At 36.1% G+C, this 14,938-nt stretch overlaps 1 protein-coding gene across 2 annotated transcripts in view; it reads left to right on the top strand.

The window, feature by feature from the left end:
- Window positions 1-14,938, top strand: part of PAN3 (PAN3 poly(A) specific ribonuclease subunit) — a 78,124-nt gene that overhangs the window by 43,233 nt on the left and 19,953 nt on the right. For both annotated transcript variants that reach the window (XM_019474865.1, XM_019474866.1), the window contains 6 exons: window positions 5,293-5,540; window positions 6,124-6,228; window positions 6,875-6,932; window positions 8,067-8,228; window positions 8,389-8,505; window positions 8,601-8,702. In XM_019474865.1, coding sequence (XP_019330410.1) covers window positions 5,293-5,540; window positions 6,124-6,228; window positions 6,875-6,932; window positions 8,067-8,228; window positions 8,389-8,505; window positions 8,601-8,702 — 792 coding nt within the window. The remainder of the gene's footprint in view (window positions 1-5,292; window positions 5,541-6,123; window positions 6,229-6,874; window positions 6,933-8,066; window positions 8,229-8,388; window positions 8,506-8,600; window positions 8,703-14,938) is intronic.

Genomic DNA, 14,938 nt, shown 5'->3' with positions numbered 1-14,938 from the left:
TTGGGCTTGCTTAAGCTAGGTTATAGCTAAAGAGGGATGCCTTTGTCATCAATGGAAATGACAGCACATTGCTGTTGCTTCTATATTTAGTCCAAGACAGGCTCTGAGCTTATGCAGAATGTAAGCGATCCCATTTCTGCTGCTAGCCTGAACCTGCAGGCTTAGGAGCCAGGAGCATGAAGGTGACGTGTTTGTATCTAGTTGACACATCTCCATTCATGACAGGCTATGAGAGTGTAGTTCTCAGAGCTCATGACCTCAGCTGGAAATGGAACACTTTCAGCTGAGGTGGTTTGAGTGGCTTAAGGCACCGAGAGCTTGTTCTGACCTCCCGTATCAAGTACGGTGCAGCCGTTCTGCTGAGAAAGTTCCACAGTCATGCCAGAATAATACAAGAGAGGAAGAAGGCAAAGAGATTGTAAAATTAGTTTTATCCCAAATAAAACTGAGGAGAAAGAACTTACGACTCTGAAGTTGTTTAGGAGATTAAGCAGATTTAATTAACTTGGAAATATATAACCATAATGGTAATGACCTGATAGAGAGCTTATAATAAAAAGAAATACATAGTGAATTTAAGGATGTTGCTTGAAAGAAGTTATTGAAATAGTCTGGTTTTACTATTTACTTCGTTTAGTCATTCCTCAAAATGTACCTAGTAGTATAGAATACCTCTAAAGTACAAAACATTATAGCGATAAAATGGTAAACGCTTAATTTTTGACCTCTGAATGTATTATGAGCCTTAGAGGCATAGGTATATGGTTGTAGATGAGTAAATTCGTAGGCAAAGGTAAGAAGGTATGTATAGAACACTTATTGGATTCTTCTGTTTTTAAAAAAGTATTTATGTTGTAGGCCAGCTGATTTGTATACACATGAGCTTAATGAAATCCTGCTTCTTTAAGTTGTAAACTTCCATTGAATCTAAAAAACAGGACACTGAGTCCTTAATGACAGTTCATGCTTGATGTCCTTTCTTTGTTCCCGTTTATCTGTATGAATTCTCAGATCCAAAATACAACCTAGCTTTTAATTCAAATACATTGCATGCTACAAAGCTTTATTAGAAGTGTTAATCTCATAAAATATCTTTGAGCACTGTCTCAAATGAATTTCAAAGTCTACCACTTCCTCAGTCACAATGAAACTTCAAAAATAAAAAACAATGCAAGAAGTGAAAATATAGCAATAAAGAGGGATATGCAAATATGACCTCTTTCTCTGCCTAAAATGAGAATAGCAGCAGGAGCTCCAGGTGTAGGTATAGGTAGCCTGTACAGTAACTGTGAATGTTGTGAAAAGACCTTCAAATCCTGCAACCATTTCCATGTTGGTATGATACCATGACAGCTGTATACCATGACACTGGTTTTAGATGTAAAGAATTGTAAAGTGAAAGAAGCCCTTTCTCCTTGCAGTTTACCTTTCAAGATAGTATTTGACTTCTTCATGAAGGGTATTAAGGTTCACCGAGACAAGGAATGGAGAGCCACCTTTACTAGTAGATAAGTCTCAGGAAGGACAATTTGAAGCAAGCTTTTTGGTATTCGTCTTAGTACTCCTGTTGGCATTTTAATATAGGGGAACACTAAACTGTCTCATAGGGAAAGCTTAAAAACGTTTTTTTTTTTTTTCTTTGTCAGGATCGCTGGTATGAGAGAGATATATATATAGAGATATATATATAGATATATAAAAACTGTAATCAGATTATTCAAACCCCATTTTTTCTTAGGTCCTTAAGTGAATAAGTGTTTATATAATTTGTGCTATTGAAAACAGCATGTCTAATTCTGTGAGAAGTGGTTCAGTATTCACCACATTTTTACCATCATATGTTCGGTACCATCTTTTTCCTTCAGTATGAATCAGTAGGAGTATATGTTCACCTTTTACTACAGCCATTTTCCTTTATTTTCCTCTAATCCTATTTTGTTATAGTTAAATATTAATATTAGTAAGGTTTTAACTGATTGAAATACTAATGAAGTTGGTGCGACCTGCTTGAGTTTGTGCACCCAATTATTTGCTTCCGTAAGTACTTAGCTATGCATCAGTTTCACTGTATTAAAAGGAGGGGTTTTTATGTGGTAGTGGACTTGTAATAATTAATACTTATTTATTTAGACTCTGCAGAATTTAATATAGGTGTCTCAGAAGGATCTATCACCTTGAATATTTGCTGCCTCAGCCTGTCGGTACCCACAGCAGCACTAGCAGCAAATTTCTCATAACTTGTAGTATATCGTTCTAGCAGTATAAAACCAAACTGTAGTCAAGCTTCTTTCATATCTTGAACTTACTGTGTATCTTGTCAGATGAGAAGCCTGTATGTTCTGCCCACCAGCTGATTTTCATTGAACTCTCAATGTCCTTCCAAAATCAGACCTAACTGAGGCTGGAAGTGCGTTTGAAAGGATTTGTGTAACTGTCTTCCTTTTCTTTCAATCTTGCGTTAATACCCAAGCAATGATATTAAGAATTTATATTTGTAACTATTCTTTGGCAGGAATAATCTTTTAAAAAAGTAAATCTTACAATGGAAATTGGTTGAAATTGTATCGGTAAGAACCGCTAGTAATAGATTTTTTTTTTTTTCTGAGAAACTTTCAGTAGAAGGTTGCAATATAATTTCAGCGAGGCTGTAAGTCATTACTTTCATTTCTAAGATAAGATTTACAGTATACTGTGTCTTGTATGTACAGTTTTTATTTTAAAGTAGAGAAGTCTTCAGTTAATTTTTCACTAGTATATATGAAGGCTGCTGGGTTTTTTTCCTGGTTCCTACAGTTGAATGTTTTATTGAAAAAAAAAGTTTCTTGAAGCCAGTTATTTCTATCTGGGTAGAGATTACATGCTTGCAAGGACTTCAGTTAATGCTGTGTTTTATTGGAGTAGATTGAAAAAGACATGTCAATAACTTTCCCTAAATGAAGAGAATCCCTTGAACACGATAGACACAAATTGTAGAGCTGCTTCAGTTTTATGGCCATTTTAATTAGCCATCCTTCAAATTTTAATAGTAATATATTGTTTCCTTTGAAATTGCTCTTTTCCCACAGTGGATTAAGAGTGCATTCATATTTTAGTCTCTTGTTAAAAATGTAACCATCTGTACAGTAGCTATTGAAATATTTAAGTGTTAGTCACTCAAGGCAACTTTTACCTTAATGGAAACTTACTTTCTTTTGTAGCATAAACCAGTGCTATCACAATGCGTAACATTTTACAGTCATACAGTTGATTTGTAAACAGATTTTTAGGAGACTACTTATGTTACTATTAAGAAGTACTTTAAAAATTAAACATTCAGAAGTGCCTATTATAATTCACATTTTCTTAAGTTAATACACTGATCAGCAAGCAATTATTCTACAATATTGCTTATCTATAAGATATGTGTACATACACGTACATATATTAATATAAAGAAAAGTTCTGGCCAGAAAAGTCTAAACTTTATATTTTTATACTTTATATTTTTATAATTTTCATTTGCTTATATTCTATATTTTTATATTTTATAAAAAGAATAAATGGCTGAAGAGACCCAACTAAAGAGAAAAGTGTGAGATTTTCTTATGGTTTACATTAAAAAAATCTTGTTTATTTTGTTGGAACTATGCACTTTTCAAGAACAAAAGAAATAATTGTGCTGAATTAATACCCATAGTTTTTGAGATATAAAAAGGAAAATGTTTGGAGCCTGAATGAAAGGTTACAAATATTCTGTTAATATCATTAGGATGATATATCTTCAAAATCATTTTTCACCAACTACTGATTAAACTGTTAATACTAAAATTTTTATTTGCTTTTGTGGTTTGTTTAAAAAAAGAAAAAAGTAAATGTAGGAGGGATGCGACTACTGTAGAGACAAGACACGAGTGTAAAAACACTCCTGCACGTTACTGATGATGCATATTGAGAACTCTGCGTACAGTAACTCTTGACTGAAGTAACTAAACTAGGTTTTGTTAACTAAAAAGTGTGTATGCAAAAAAGAAGTTGCTGTTTTTATTACTCGGATATTTGCTTAAATTACTTCTGCTTACCAGAGCTTATAAATGGAAGTAATTTAAGCAAATATCCAAGTACCAACTAACTGAATTCTTAATTAGAGAAGAATTCTCAGCTGTCCATAGAGCATTAAATATAAAAGTTGTGTATCTTACATCCTTTCAAAAAAAATTTAGTATGAATAATATAATTCTGACTGTTAAAGAAGAGAAAGTACATCCAATCTGAACTGAGCAACAATAAGTTTCATAGATGCTCTCCTTTGTATTAATCTGAATACCTAGATATCTAGGATCTTCTACTAGTGATACTAGAAGTTTCTGAAGGGTAATCTCTTCCTCACCCTGGAAGGTTTCTTTTGACATCTAAACTTTTGTAAATAAGCATATCTGAGAATTCTGCATACAGTGACTCTTGAAGTAACTAGACTAGTTTTTGGTAACTAAAAAGTGTGTGTGCAAAAAAAAGTTGCCCTTGTTTTTCCCCACTGATGCACTTTGTTTAGAAGCTGAGGTTCTCAAGTTTCAGTTGAGTTGCCTGTCTAATGTTGAGGGTGAACACCAGTCAATAAAATAATTTTAAATAAGTTTGAAAAATCTCAGCATAAATGCCTAACAGACTTCATATTCTGAGAAGTTACCTATCTTTGCATATCAAATAGATCTTTTGGAGGATGATTTTTGAATATAATAATTATAGGAAAATAAATAATTTCTTCCCTGAAATTATTAAAAGTAGCATATTGTGTATTGCTTATTTGTGTGCTGTAGTTGCTGGAGATCTAACTCTAATACTCATTCATAGCTCTGGAGTTGGTTCTAGCAAAAGGTACACACATAATCAGGTGAAGTGAGTTACAGCTTGGCAAACTCCATTGACTGCTCACGTAACTTACGTAAATGTTCACTTATCATGTAGTCATTAATATTTTATCTTTTTGCAGTTTAATAAACTTTCTTCTAGACACAGTGTTAATTTGATTTGTCTGCCCCTTTGTATTACTTCTACATTTTTCATTCCAGTTCTCTGTGTAGATCGTAAGTTCCCAAGCCCTTTCTCTCTGAACTAAGCAAAGATTTTTGGGAAAATGTATCTGTTCAGTCCTGCTTTTAATGTTTTACCTCTTAACTCTTCATATAGATGTAGCAATCCTTAAGCGCCTCACCTGCTCAGAATAGCATTAGTAGTGAAGGCTGTTTTTTTCATATGGCTAATTTTTTTTTTTTTATGACAAAGATTTGATCAAGAATCTTCTTGTGTTTCTTTAAGGAATGTCACTGTCAGCAGGATCTTCCCCTCTTCATTCCCCCAAAATAACTCCTCATACATCTCCGGCTCCTCGAAGAAGAAGTCATACTCCTAACCCAGCAAACTATATGGTGCCTACTAGTGCCTCTGCTTCTGTTGCTAATGCTGTCTCTCAGCCTCCATCTACTGGCCAGGTGATCCAGAAGGAAACAGTGGGTGGAACAACGTACTTCTACACTGATACAACTCCAGCACCTCTCACAGGAATGGTATGTTTGCTTTTGATACAGAAGCGTATGGAGTTTCCAAATGCTGAATTGGTTGATACTACAGAGATTATTCTTAACACTCTGAAACCCTTATTCTGTATGCAGATTTGGCCTTTTTAATTGTTGTAATTGTTCTCCAAAATCACTGAAATTTAAGGACCAGAGAATTTTTTATTTATTTTCATTTACCTCTGTGTAGAGTTTTGGCTTTTTTATACAGCAATAGAAAAAAAGCATTTTAGGTATATCTCAGTGGATACATATATAATGAGAAAACATCAAAAATTCGGATTGATTTTTTTTTTCCTGATAGGTTAAATAACTCTTACATTTACAGTGGAGGGGAAAAGGCAGTTAAAAAAATATTAAAATAACTACGTACATACACACACCCCCTTGAAATCGTTAGTAGTGAATATCACATAAGGAAATTGTAATGTATCTGACAATATATTTGTAACATGTCATGTACTGTGCATGAAGACTTTGTAGTTCAGTAGTTCAAACTAAAAGGGTGACCAAACTCTTCGTTTTCCTTATCCTTAAGGGTTTTAAACTGCTTCTTAAAATGTTTTGTTTTCAGGTATTTCCAAACTACCACATTTACCATCCAGCTGCACCTCATGTTGCATACATGCAGCCAAAAGCAAATGCACCTTCCTTCTTCATGGCAGATGAGCTCAGACAGGTAAGATGATAGAGAATTTAAAGGAAAATCGCATATCTTGGCAAAAACTAGAAAATCGCTAATAGTAGAAGAGAAATAGCCACTCAATCTGTGCAGTTGATTTTCCCTGTGGAGAATTTAAAAAATCAAGTCCTGTAATAAATGGAGTATAACAGAGGGTGGGGGCGGGTTACAACATATGTGACTGCAATCTAATCTGCATGCCATGATTTACTATTCAGCTAAGTATTCTTGTGTATTGTTTTGGTGTGCATGAATTCATTTATGTAGCATTCCTTTAAGCTGTAATCCTATCCAGTTTTAAAGTCTTCCACTGAAATGAAAGTATATGCAGGTGTTAGTTGATGAGCCCTTCTCTGAGGGCTGGCTGTGACTGTTACTTATTTCAGCTTTACTGTCGTAGGTGCCTCTGTCGATGCTAGCTCTGGCTAATATGTCTTCTGCAGCTCCTTCCTTCAAGAATTTATATATTTTGTCACTAACATCTTCAAGCTAGTGGTCTTCTCCCCAACCCCACCCTGGACACTTGCATCATCTCCCTATTTTAGTACAAGTAACTGGTACTTCAAAGACACTGTACTGTTAACTTATCAAAAATGATGAGCTGAATTATAATGTTCAATACTTGACTTAATTTGTTCTTCAGGAACTGATCAACAGACACTTAATAACTATGGCCCAGATTGATCAGGCTGATATTCCTGGTAAGTGTTTCTTATAAACTAAACTCTGATCATATTGGTCTGCAACCATGTGTATTCAGCAATATTAACAACATCTTGCAAAAAACACTGCCTGTTTTTAATTTTTCATGAAGCCTTTAATCATCAACCTGGGCTGTGGATAACCGGATACAAAGTATTTCAGAAATATGAAATTTGTTTCTTGCTTCTATTCTCTTTTTCTTCTGTAATTTTCTTCTGTTTTGAAACTCCTTAATGGTTGGGAATACTTAAAATTGCTGAGAAAGGAAAAATCAAGGCAATAAAGCCTCGTGAAGAACAGTATTGTATTTCTTTGTACATATTAGGTATTCCTTTAAAGGATGCATATATTTTCAAAGGCTGTATATAAACTAGAAGATTAGTTTGTTTTAAAGTGAATTGCCTGGTATATCAAAGAAGGCTTCGTACTAGTTGTCAGGCAAGAGAAGCATATACTATTCATTGTAATTTGTCTTTTGGAGAATTTACAATTGACTGTGTTCAACTTGATTTAAACAGATCACTTTTTTTGGTTGCAGTATCCTTACTTCTCAAATGTGTGTTTAATATGATAATGATACAGTAAAAAAATGCAGTTTAGTTTACTAATCCAGATGAAGTACAAGTCTCTTCTTGCACGAGTAATCTCTTAATCTGATTTGTAAACCTTCAGCACCTCTCTCTGTTTTCTAAACCAGTAAGTTAAAACATGCAAGATTCAGATTTGGTTTTTTGTGATGAAAAAGGGGTTCTTAGTGGTATGAAGTCTGTATGGAAATTGGTGCTTATTTATGAATCTGTGCAGGAAAAAAAAACACCAAAGAAAGGTCATTCAGAAGGGTGAATTTTTAAGGCAAATGAGAAAACGGCAGGTGGAACTGTGGGCATCTATTCTGTTGATTTTACTTGGTGTAACTCTTTTTCTGAAGGCAGTTATTTTAGCTCTGTGGAATCTCTTCCAGGAACCTATATATTAGTATTAAAGCAAAAATAGTGAATTTTAACTTTACATGCACCTAAAAGATGGTACAAAGAATTTATGTATTAATGATACTCATTTTAATCTTCTCTGCTACTGTAATAACTTAAAGTCAACTGGCGCCTAATATGTTTCTGTGTATAAACTGATTTTAGCAGTTCCTGCGGAAGTGGACAGCTACCACAGTCTCTTTCCTTTGGAACCACTGCCACCGCCCAATCGGATACAGAAAACAAGCAACTTTGGGTACATTACATCATGCTATAAAGCTGTAAATAGTAAAGATGACCTGCCATATTGCCTTCGGAGGATACATGGTGAGAAAAATTGAGTTGTCTCAATAGGACTATCATTCCTAAGCTTGCTAGTCATATTTTACTGTCTGGTTGCTTTTCAGTAGTTTCAGAAGAAATGTTAAAGTAAAAAATTCTCCCCAAAAACATTACACTTTAAAACGTGGGTTTTGTTCTTTTCTAGGTTTTCGTCTTGTTAACACAAAGTGCATGGTATTGGTTGACATGTGGAAAAAAATTCAGCACTCAAATATAGTAACCTTGCGTGAAGTGTTTACCACTAAAGCGTTTGGAGAACATTGTAAGTTTTTTGAGTATTTTTTCCCAACTGATGTGTTGAGACTTTTTTCTAAATATGCTTGAGTTTAGTAATTGTGACCTGTTTTTATATTTAAGCTCTTGTGTTTGCATATGATTTTCATGCTGGAGGAGAGACTATGATGAGCAGACACTTCAATGACCCTAGTGCTGATGCCTATTTCACAAAACGAAAATGGGGTAAGGAAAATACATTATCATACAATACTTCTGTAAACTGTTTCTAATACTTAAGGAGTAAATAGCTGGTCAGAAATAGTCTTTCAACTTAATTTTTTAGCTAATCAGTTCTGTCATATCATAAGCTGATTGGGATCAGAGAATTCTTCTTCACTTTCTATTTGTCAAATTTCTGAATATAATTTTTTTTTTTTTAAATAACAGAAAAGTATGACTGGAGTTAAAAGTTAAGGTAAAAGTCTAACAAAGAACAATTTACTTTTCTGGTCACATTTGACTTATGACTAATTTGCAAAACTGACGTCAGTTTGTAAGGGAATTACAATTCTTTGACAGGGAAATAAGTTTGAACGGGATTGGGAGCCAAGAACTCTGGGGTCCTAATTGCAGGTCTGTCACCCAGTGACACCTGACACTTATTGGTGATGTTTCCAAAATCGTAAAAGACATATGCTATGTCAATTTGATGCTTGCTGTTCAGGTGCCCTCCACTTATAATTTTTTTTTTCCCCTCATAAAGTATTACAAGGACTAATTAGACAATGTTTTATTTAATGTTTTGAAATATGAAGTACTAGTTAAGACAAAAAATTGATTAAAAAATCCCTGTAACATCTTTTCGGACACAAACTTCACATCATAGACTTTTTTTTCAGATTTATACTATAGCTTCAAAGGTGTCACTAAAGCTACATCTACATTCATAAATAAAATCTGTCACAGCGTGGTCTGTGGCTCAGCAAGTTGCCCAGCAGAGCTCATATCCATATAGCTAAAGCCTCTTCCCCTCCAAAACAGTATGCTGCCAATCATACTGCCTATTAGGACTGATTCGTGACCCATGCAGTCCCACAAACTGCATCCAGGTGTTGTCTGGAACACAACAGGCCACAGCTATTAGTAGAGCCCAGTGTCATGCTGAGAAAGAGAGATTCTCACAGCTGAATGGAGTCACAGAAAGACTTAGGGTAGGAATGTACCCTCAGAGCTCATTTGGCCCAACTCCCTGCTCGATGCAGGACCAACCCTGAAATTAGATCCAGCAGTAGGGATGACCAGAGGACTGTGACCTGGCCTTGTTTATTTTATTAGAGTAGATGTTCCCTAAATGTCTTTAGGCTGCCAGTGTATAAAGAGAAGCAGAAACTAAGGTTTCCTCTTTCTTATGCCTTTTGAAATTAGGGCCTTTAGCTGTGAATTCAATCTGTTTCAGAGGTTGACATGGAAAACTTTACTTGGCTATCTGGTAGATCAGAGTATAATGGATTGGTAGTGTGTGAATGCATTCAAAGGCTTGTAGATCCCTTATATACTGAATAATTCCTGCTGGCTTTGCACTGAGCTGACTGGTATAAATGAGGTTGGAACTTGAGTTCCACCATTCGTTTTGGTGGTAATATCTCAGACAGAGGAAACCCTAGTTTGACTTGTCATATCCTGTGGCAAGTCAAAGAATGCAATTACAAATTCAATGAGCATGATTTGAAACTAATTTGATAGGATAAACCTGGAACACCTACTGCCAGGTTAATGACTGTTACGTGCAGGACTAGACTTCCGAGTGTCTCCCACTCATGGTTTTCAATTTCCATGTAAATCAGTCCTGTTTATGTTTTTATACCTCTCTAGAGTATTATAGAAGAATGATGTCTGTTCTAGATAAAATAATAGAAGTTATAATAAAATTCTTGGGGACACATTCTTTTGTCACACTGGAAAAGAATTAAGTTTTGCTCCTATAAAGGGCAGTCATGTCTCATCGATCTATCAAAGGTCTTTGAAGGAAAATCCAGTAGATAAGATCTTGGGTTTTCAATGAAGTCCATCAGAGTCTCTAAAAGAAACTAAGTGACCATGAGATAAAAGAGAAAGTCCTCAGGTTAATAACTGGTTAGAAGATAAGAAACAGAGTAAGAGTGAACAATTGATTTTCATAGCGAAGGGAGATCACTGATGGGGTCTCATAAGAATACATGCTGGGAGTTGTATTTCTTAACACGTTCACTTATTTGCACTGAAGATAAATGATGGTCTGTCAAAGTTTGCTGTTAATACCAGATTATTCTGATTGTTAAAAACAAAGGCCAATTGTGATGGATTGCAGAAGGATCTTACAAGACTGGGGCTCTTGGCAATAATCTAGCAGGTGATGTAATGTAAACCGATGTGATCGAGGGAAAACATAACTCTTAACTTTAAACATAAAATGATGGCCTCTGTCATGGCTGTTACTGCTCAATAATAGATCTGGGGTTACAGTTAAGTAGATTAAGGAAAATATTGTCCTCTTGCTGAATAGCAGTAAATAAGAAATGGATTGTTGCAGATTATTAATAAAAGACTAAACAGAGAAATGGAAGGCATTGTATTCAAGATGTGGGTGCATCATAGACTCCTATCTGTAGTTGTCATCCTCCTTACACATTTTGAAGGGTGTAGAAGAACAGCAAAGAAGTTGAGAAGAGGTGACAGGGATGATCAAAGGCATGGAACAGCTTCTGTATGAGCAGCATAGTGGAATAGTACTTTTCATGCTCTTAAGGATGGACAGGAATATGATGGGGTTAAAAATGACTGGAATATGGTATGTGTCAAAAATCATCAGGGATAAAGAAAAAATGAATAAGCAACAACGGTTTGCTATTTCTTCCAGCCTAGAACTAGGAACTGACAAATGAAACTAGCCAGGTAGCAAATCCAGAACCTGTGTAAGATAATTAAGCCATGGAACTTTGTCACAGATTATTGTGGACATTTGCCTGGGTCCAAGGGGAAAGTGGGCTTACTCATGGAGGAGGAATACTTGAGGACTGTTAACTGCAAAGACACTATCTCTAGCTCAGGAGTTCTCTGAACTGAAAATCATTGGAGGCTAGTAGAATATTCTATTTGTTTATGTTCATATGCTCAGGTATCTGTTGCAAGCTACTGTTCTGATTTTAGTGTATGTGTGTCTGAAACAAGCTAGTGGGCTATCTGGACCATTTATTTTGACCTACTACAATTTCCTTCTATAGGCAGGGATGGTCTTTGAAACTGGAAATAAGACATCAATTTCTGTTCAGCCAAACCAAAGTGTTAATTAAAATGAACTGTTGTGGCAGACCTTACAAGGATATGTAAGGAAGATAACACTCTCCTGCCTGTGGCACTTCTCATTACCTGCTCCAGTCTTTTTATTAGATAAATTAGAAAAAAAGTCACCTGAAATTCCCCAATTTTGCCAAATCTTTCTGCACATCTTTGCTTTGGCCTTTCTTTTATGGTAACTGCTGCTTTCTAGTCTGGTCCTCAGTAGAAGGAGCAATTTAAGAGAGAAAAATAAGATTGCATACCTATAACTTGATTTCTCAGAATTGCCTGCCTTCACGGATCCTTTCTCCATCCCCTCACAGAGATTCTTGGCCGTCTGCCTGCCTAGAGGAGACTCCCAAGAGAAGCAGGGGAATGGATGGAAGTTGGGTACTCTGCAGCATGAGGCCCAGATTAGTACAATTGCTTTTAAAGGTTTTAGGAGGCACAACACTGTGAACCTGATCAGTGAACTCAGAGAATTTTATTTCAGGTATGCAACCTTATTTATGTTGAACACTCCAGTTGGCAACATGAGACTTTGACAGTTAAAAGATGAGGATTATGGTTTACGTAGCTGTCTTGCATGTCACTGGTGTCAGTGTGGTCAGTCTCAGGTTTTTTCTTTTTGCCATGTTATTTACAAACCCTGTTACAGAACTACTTTGGAAGGGATTTGGTGTGGAAAAAAAAATAGCAACTTATGTTTATTTTTATACTGTAAACTAATGTCTTTGTTGCTTCTGAATTCTATAGAATTTATTGCTTGTGTTCTTTATGCAATGAAATATCCTCTTTCTTCAGGTGGTACAGTGTGATAATCCGATGTTCTGTCCTATTTTACTAAATTGTCACAAGTTTTAAAATCAGGAGTCTGACTTTTCAGTTAATTATTACTAGGAGTACATTGATTTGAAAAGTTCCTTTTTCTTTGATTCTCATTCCTCATATTTCCTCAATATACTTTTATTTCTATCAAAAGTGTCTAAACATTAAATCTGTCGTTCTGGAACTTGTTGGTTTTCTTCCACCTTTCTGATTTTTCTCAACTTCAGATTATAGTACGTGTTAGTGCATTTATCTCTGCAGAAATGATGTTCTCTTTAAATTAGCAAGTTAACCCAAAAGTACTGAAATGTTGTTCTGAACAGTCCAATAATTAAATGGTAAACCACATTCGGAACGTACGTATTTTAAAACTATCATCTAGAAAATCCTGGAAAATTAACAATAACTATCCACTGCTGCCAGTAACGTTTTTTCTTTGTCCTGATGAGTTTTTGTGGTTGGCAGAGATAAGCATGCCTTTGATACGTCCTTTGGTCTGTTTATTAAAAACACTCTGAGTAATTAAACGTTGGTGTACGTGCTGTTAACAGTTTTCAGCACCACAGATTCTGCTTTTCAGCAAACAAATACTTTCTAATGAAGATAGGCAAGTTTTCTGGACCTTGTTTTCCTTTGGACACATTCGTAGTAGTATGTAATGCACAAAAATGGACTTCACTGCTGACTTTACAGTTTTTGCATCCCCACTTGCTGAACGTTTTTTCATAAAATACCTCTTCCATTGAAAAAGGAGTAAGTTGTGTACTTAGACTGTGATGAGGAGAAAGAATATATGAATATTGAAAGTCAGCGTGATGTTGCTGAGGACAAAATATGTGACTAATAATTATCCTAAAATACCTTTGCCAAAAGCTGCAACTTTTTCAAAGTAAATTCAAGTTTTCAATATCTTCAGGGTTTTTTTACAAAATGTAGTGCTGCACTAGTAGTTCAGAACAGTTCTGTATATTGAAAACTGGGAAATGTAAAACCGAAGCCCAGGTTTCCCTGGAGAAGGGGGAGAAATGAAGGCTACTGCATTTATCTTACTTTCAGTACTTTAACTCAGGAACACTAGGCAAACAGTGAACAATTGTCGTGGTTTAACCCCAGCTGGCAACTAAGCACCACGCAGCCGCTCGCTCACTGCCCCCCCGGTTGGATGGGGGACAGAATCGGAAGAGTAAAAGTGACACAATTCGTGGGTTGAGATAAAGACAGTTTAATAGGTAAAGCAAAAGCTGCACACACAAGCAAAGCAAAACAAGGAATTAATTCACTGCTTCCCATCGGCAGGCAGGTGTTCAGCCATCTCCAGGAAAGCAGGGCTCCATCATGCGTAATGGGTACTGGGAAGACAAAATGCCATAACTCCAAATGCCCCCCCCTTCCTCCTTCTTCCCCCAGCTTTATATGCTGAGCATGACGTCATATGGTGTGGGATATCCCTTTGGTCAGTTGGGGCCAGCTGTCCCAGCTGTGTCCCCTCCCAGCTTCTTGTGCACCCCCAGCCTACTCGCTGGTGGGGTGGTGTGAGGAGCAGAGAAGGCCTTGACTCTGTGTAAGCACTGCTCAGCAGTAACAAAAACACCCCTGCTTTATCAACACTGTTTCCAGCACAAATCCAAAACATGGCCCCATACTAGCTACTGTGAAGAAAAGTAACTCTATCCCAGCCAAAGCTAGCACAACAATTCACAGTTGTCAATGTAAAAGACTGATTTACAGGCCTAAAAGGTTCAATTTAGTGAGCAGCTAAATCTTTCATTTGGCTTCTGATTTTTTTCTCATAACTGTCTGATAAGAATTGCTGTTTGTTAGCATGCTTTCTGACAGTGTTGCTGATGATGTAAAACAGGTCCTACTGCCGGTGGTCCCAGCTCTTCCTTCCCACCCCTGGACTATCCCTGGCTTTATCCTTGCTCTGGGGAACTGAATTTCATTTGAATGCTTTTTTAACAAACAAAAAAGAAGTATACACATACACCAGTGCAAAGGGGAGGTTTCTTGCTCAGTGGAGAACATCATACCACAGAACTTATAAATAAATAATGCTGACAATGAGTTTATTTTAACGCAGCAAGGAAAAATAATGGATAACCTGTGGTTTTGGAATGGCAGTTCTTTAATTTTTAATCTTCTCCATTAGTATCTGTTCTGCATCTCAGAGAGATGAAAGTAGTGGGAGAGTCTGCCCTGCAGTAGGTGGGAAGAACATAATCTGAAATTTTGCATGTTGTGGCTGTGGATTCAGCCTGTGGTGGGAAGCCTTTTTCAAATCAACCATGAAGCCTCTAAAATACCACTTCTTGGCGTAAAGTAATTCTGGTCATTTT

Source organism: Aptenodytes forsteri, unplaced genomic scaffold (assembly GCF_000699145.1).
Source record: "Aptenodytes forsteri isolate BGI_AS27 unplaced genomic scaffold, ASM69914v1 Scaffold155, whole genome shotgun sequence".
Lineage (NCBI taxonomy): Eukaryota > Metazoa > Chordata > Aves > Sphenisciformes > Spheniscidae > Aptenodytes > Aptenodytes forsteri.
This window is presented reverse-complemented; position numbering and strand designations above follow the sequence as displayed.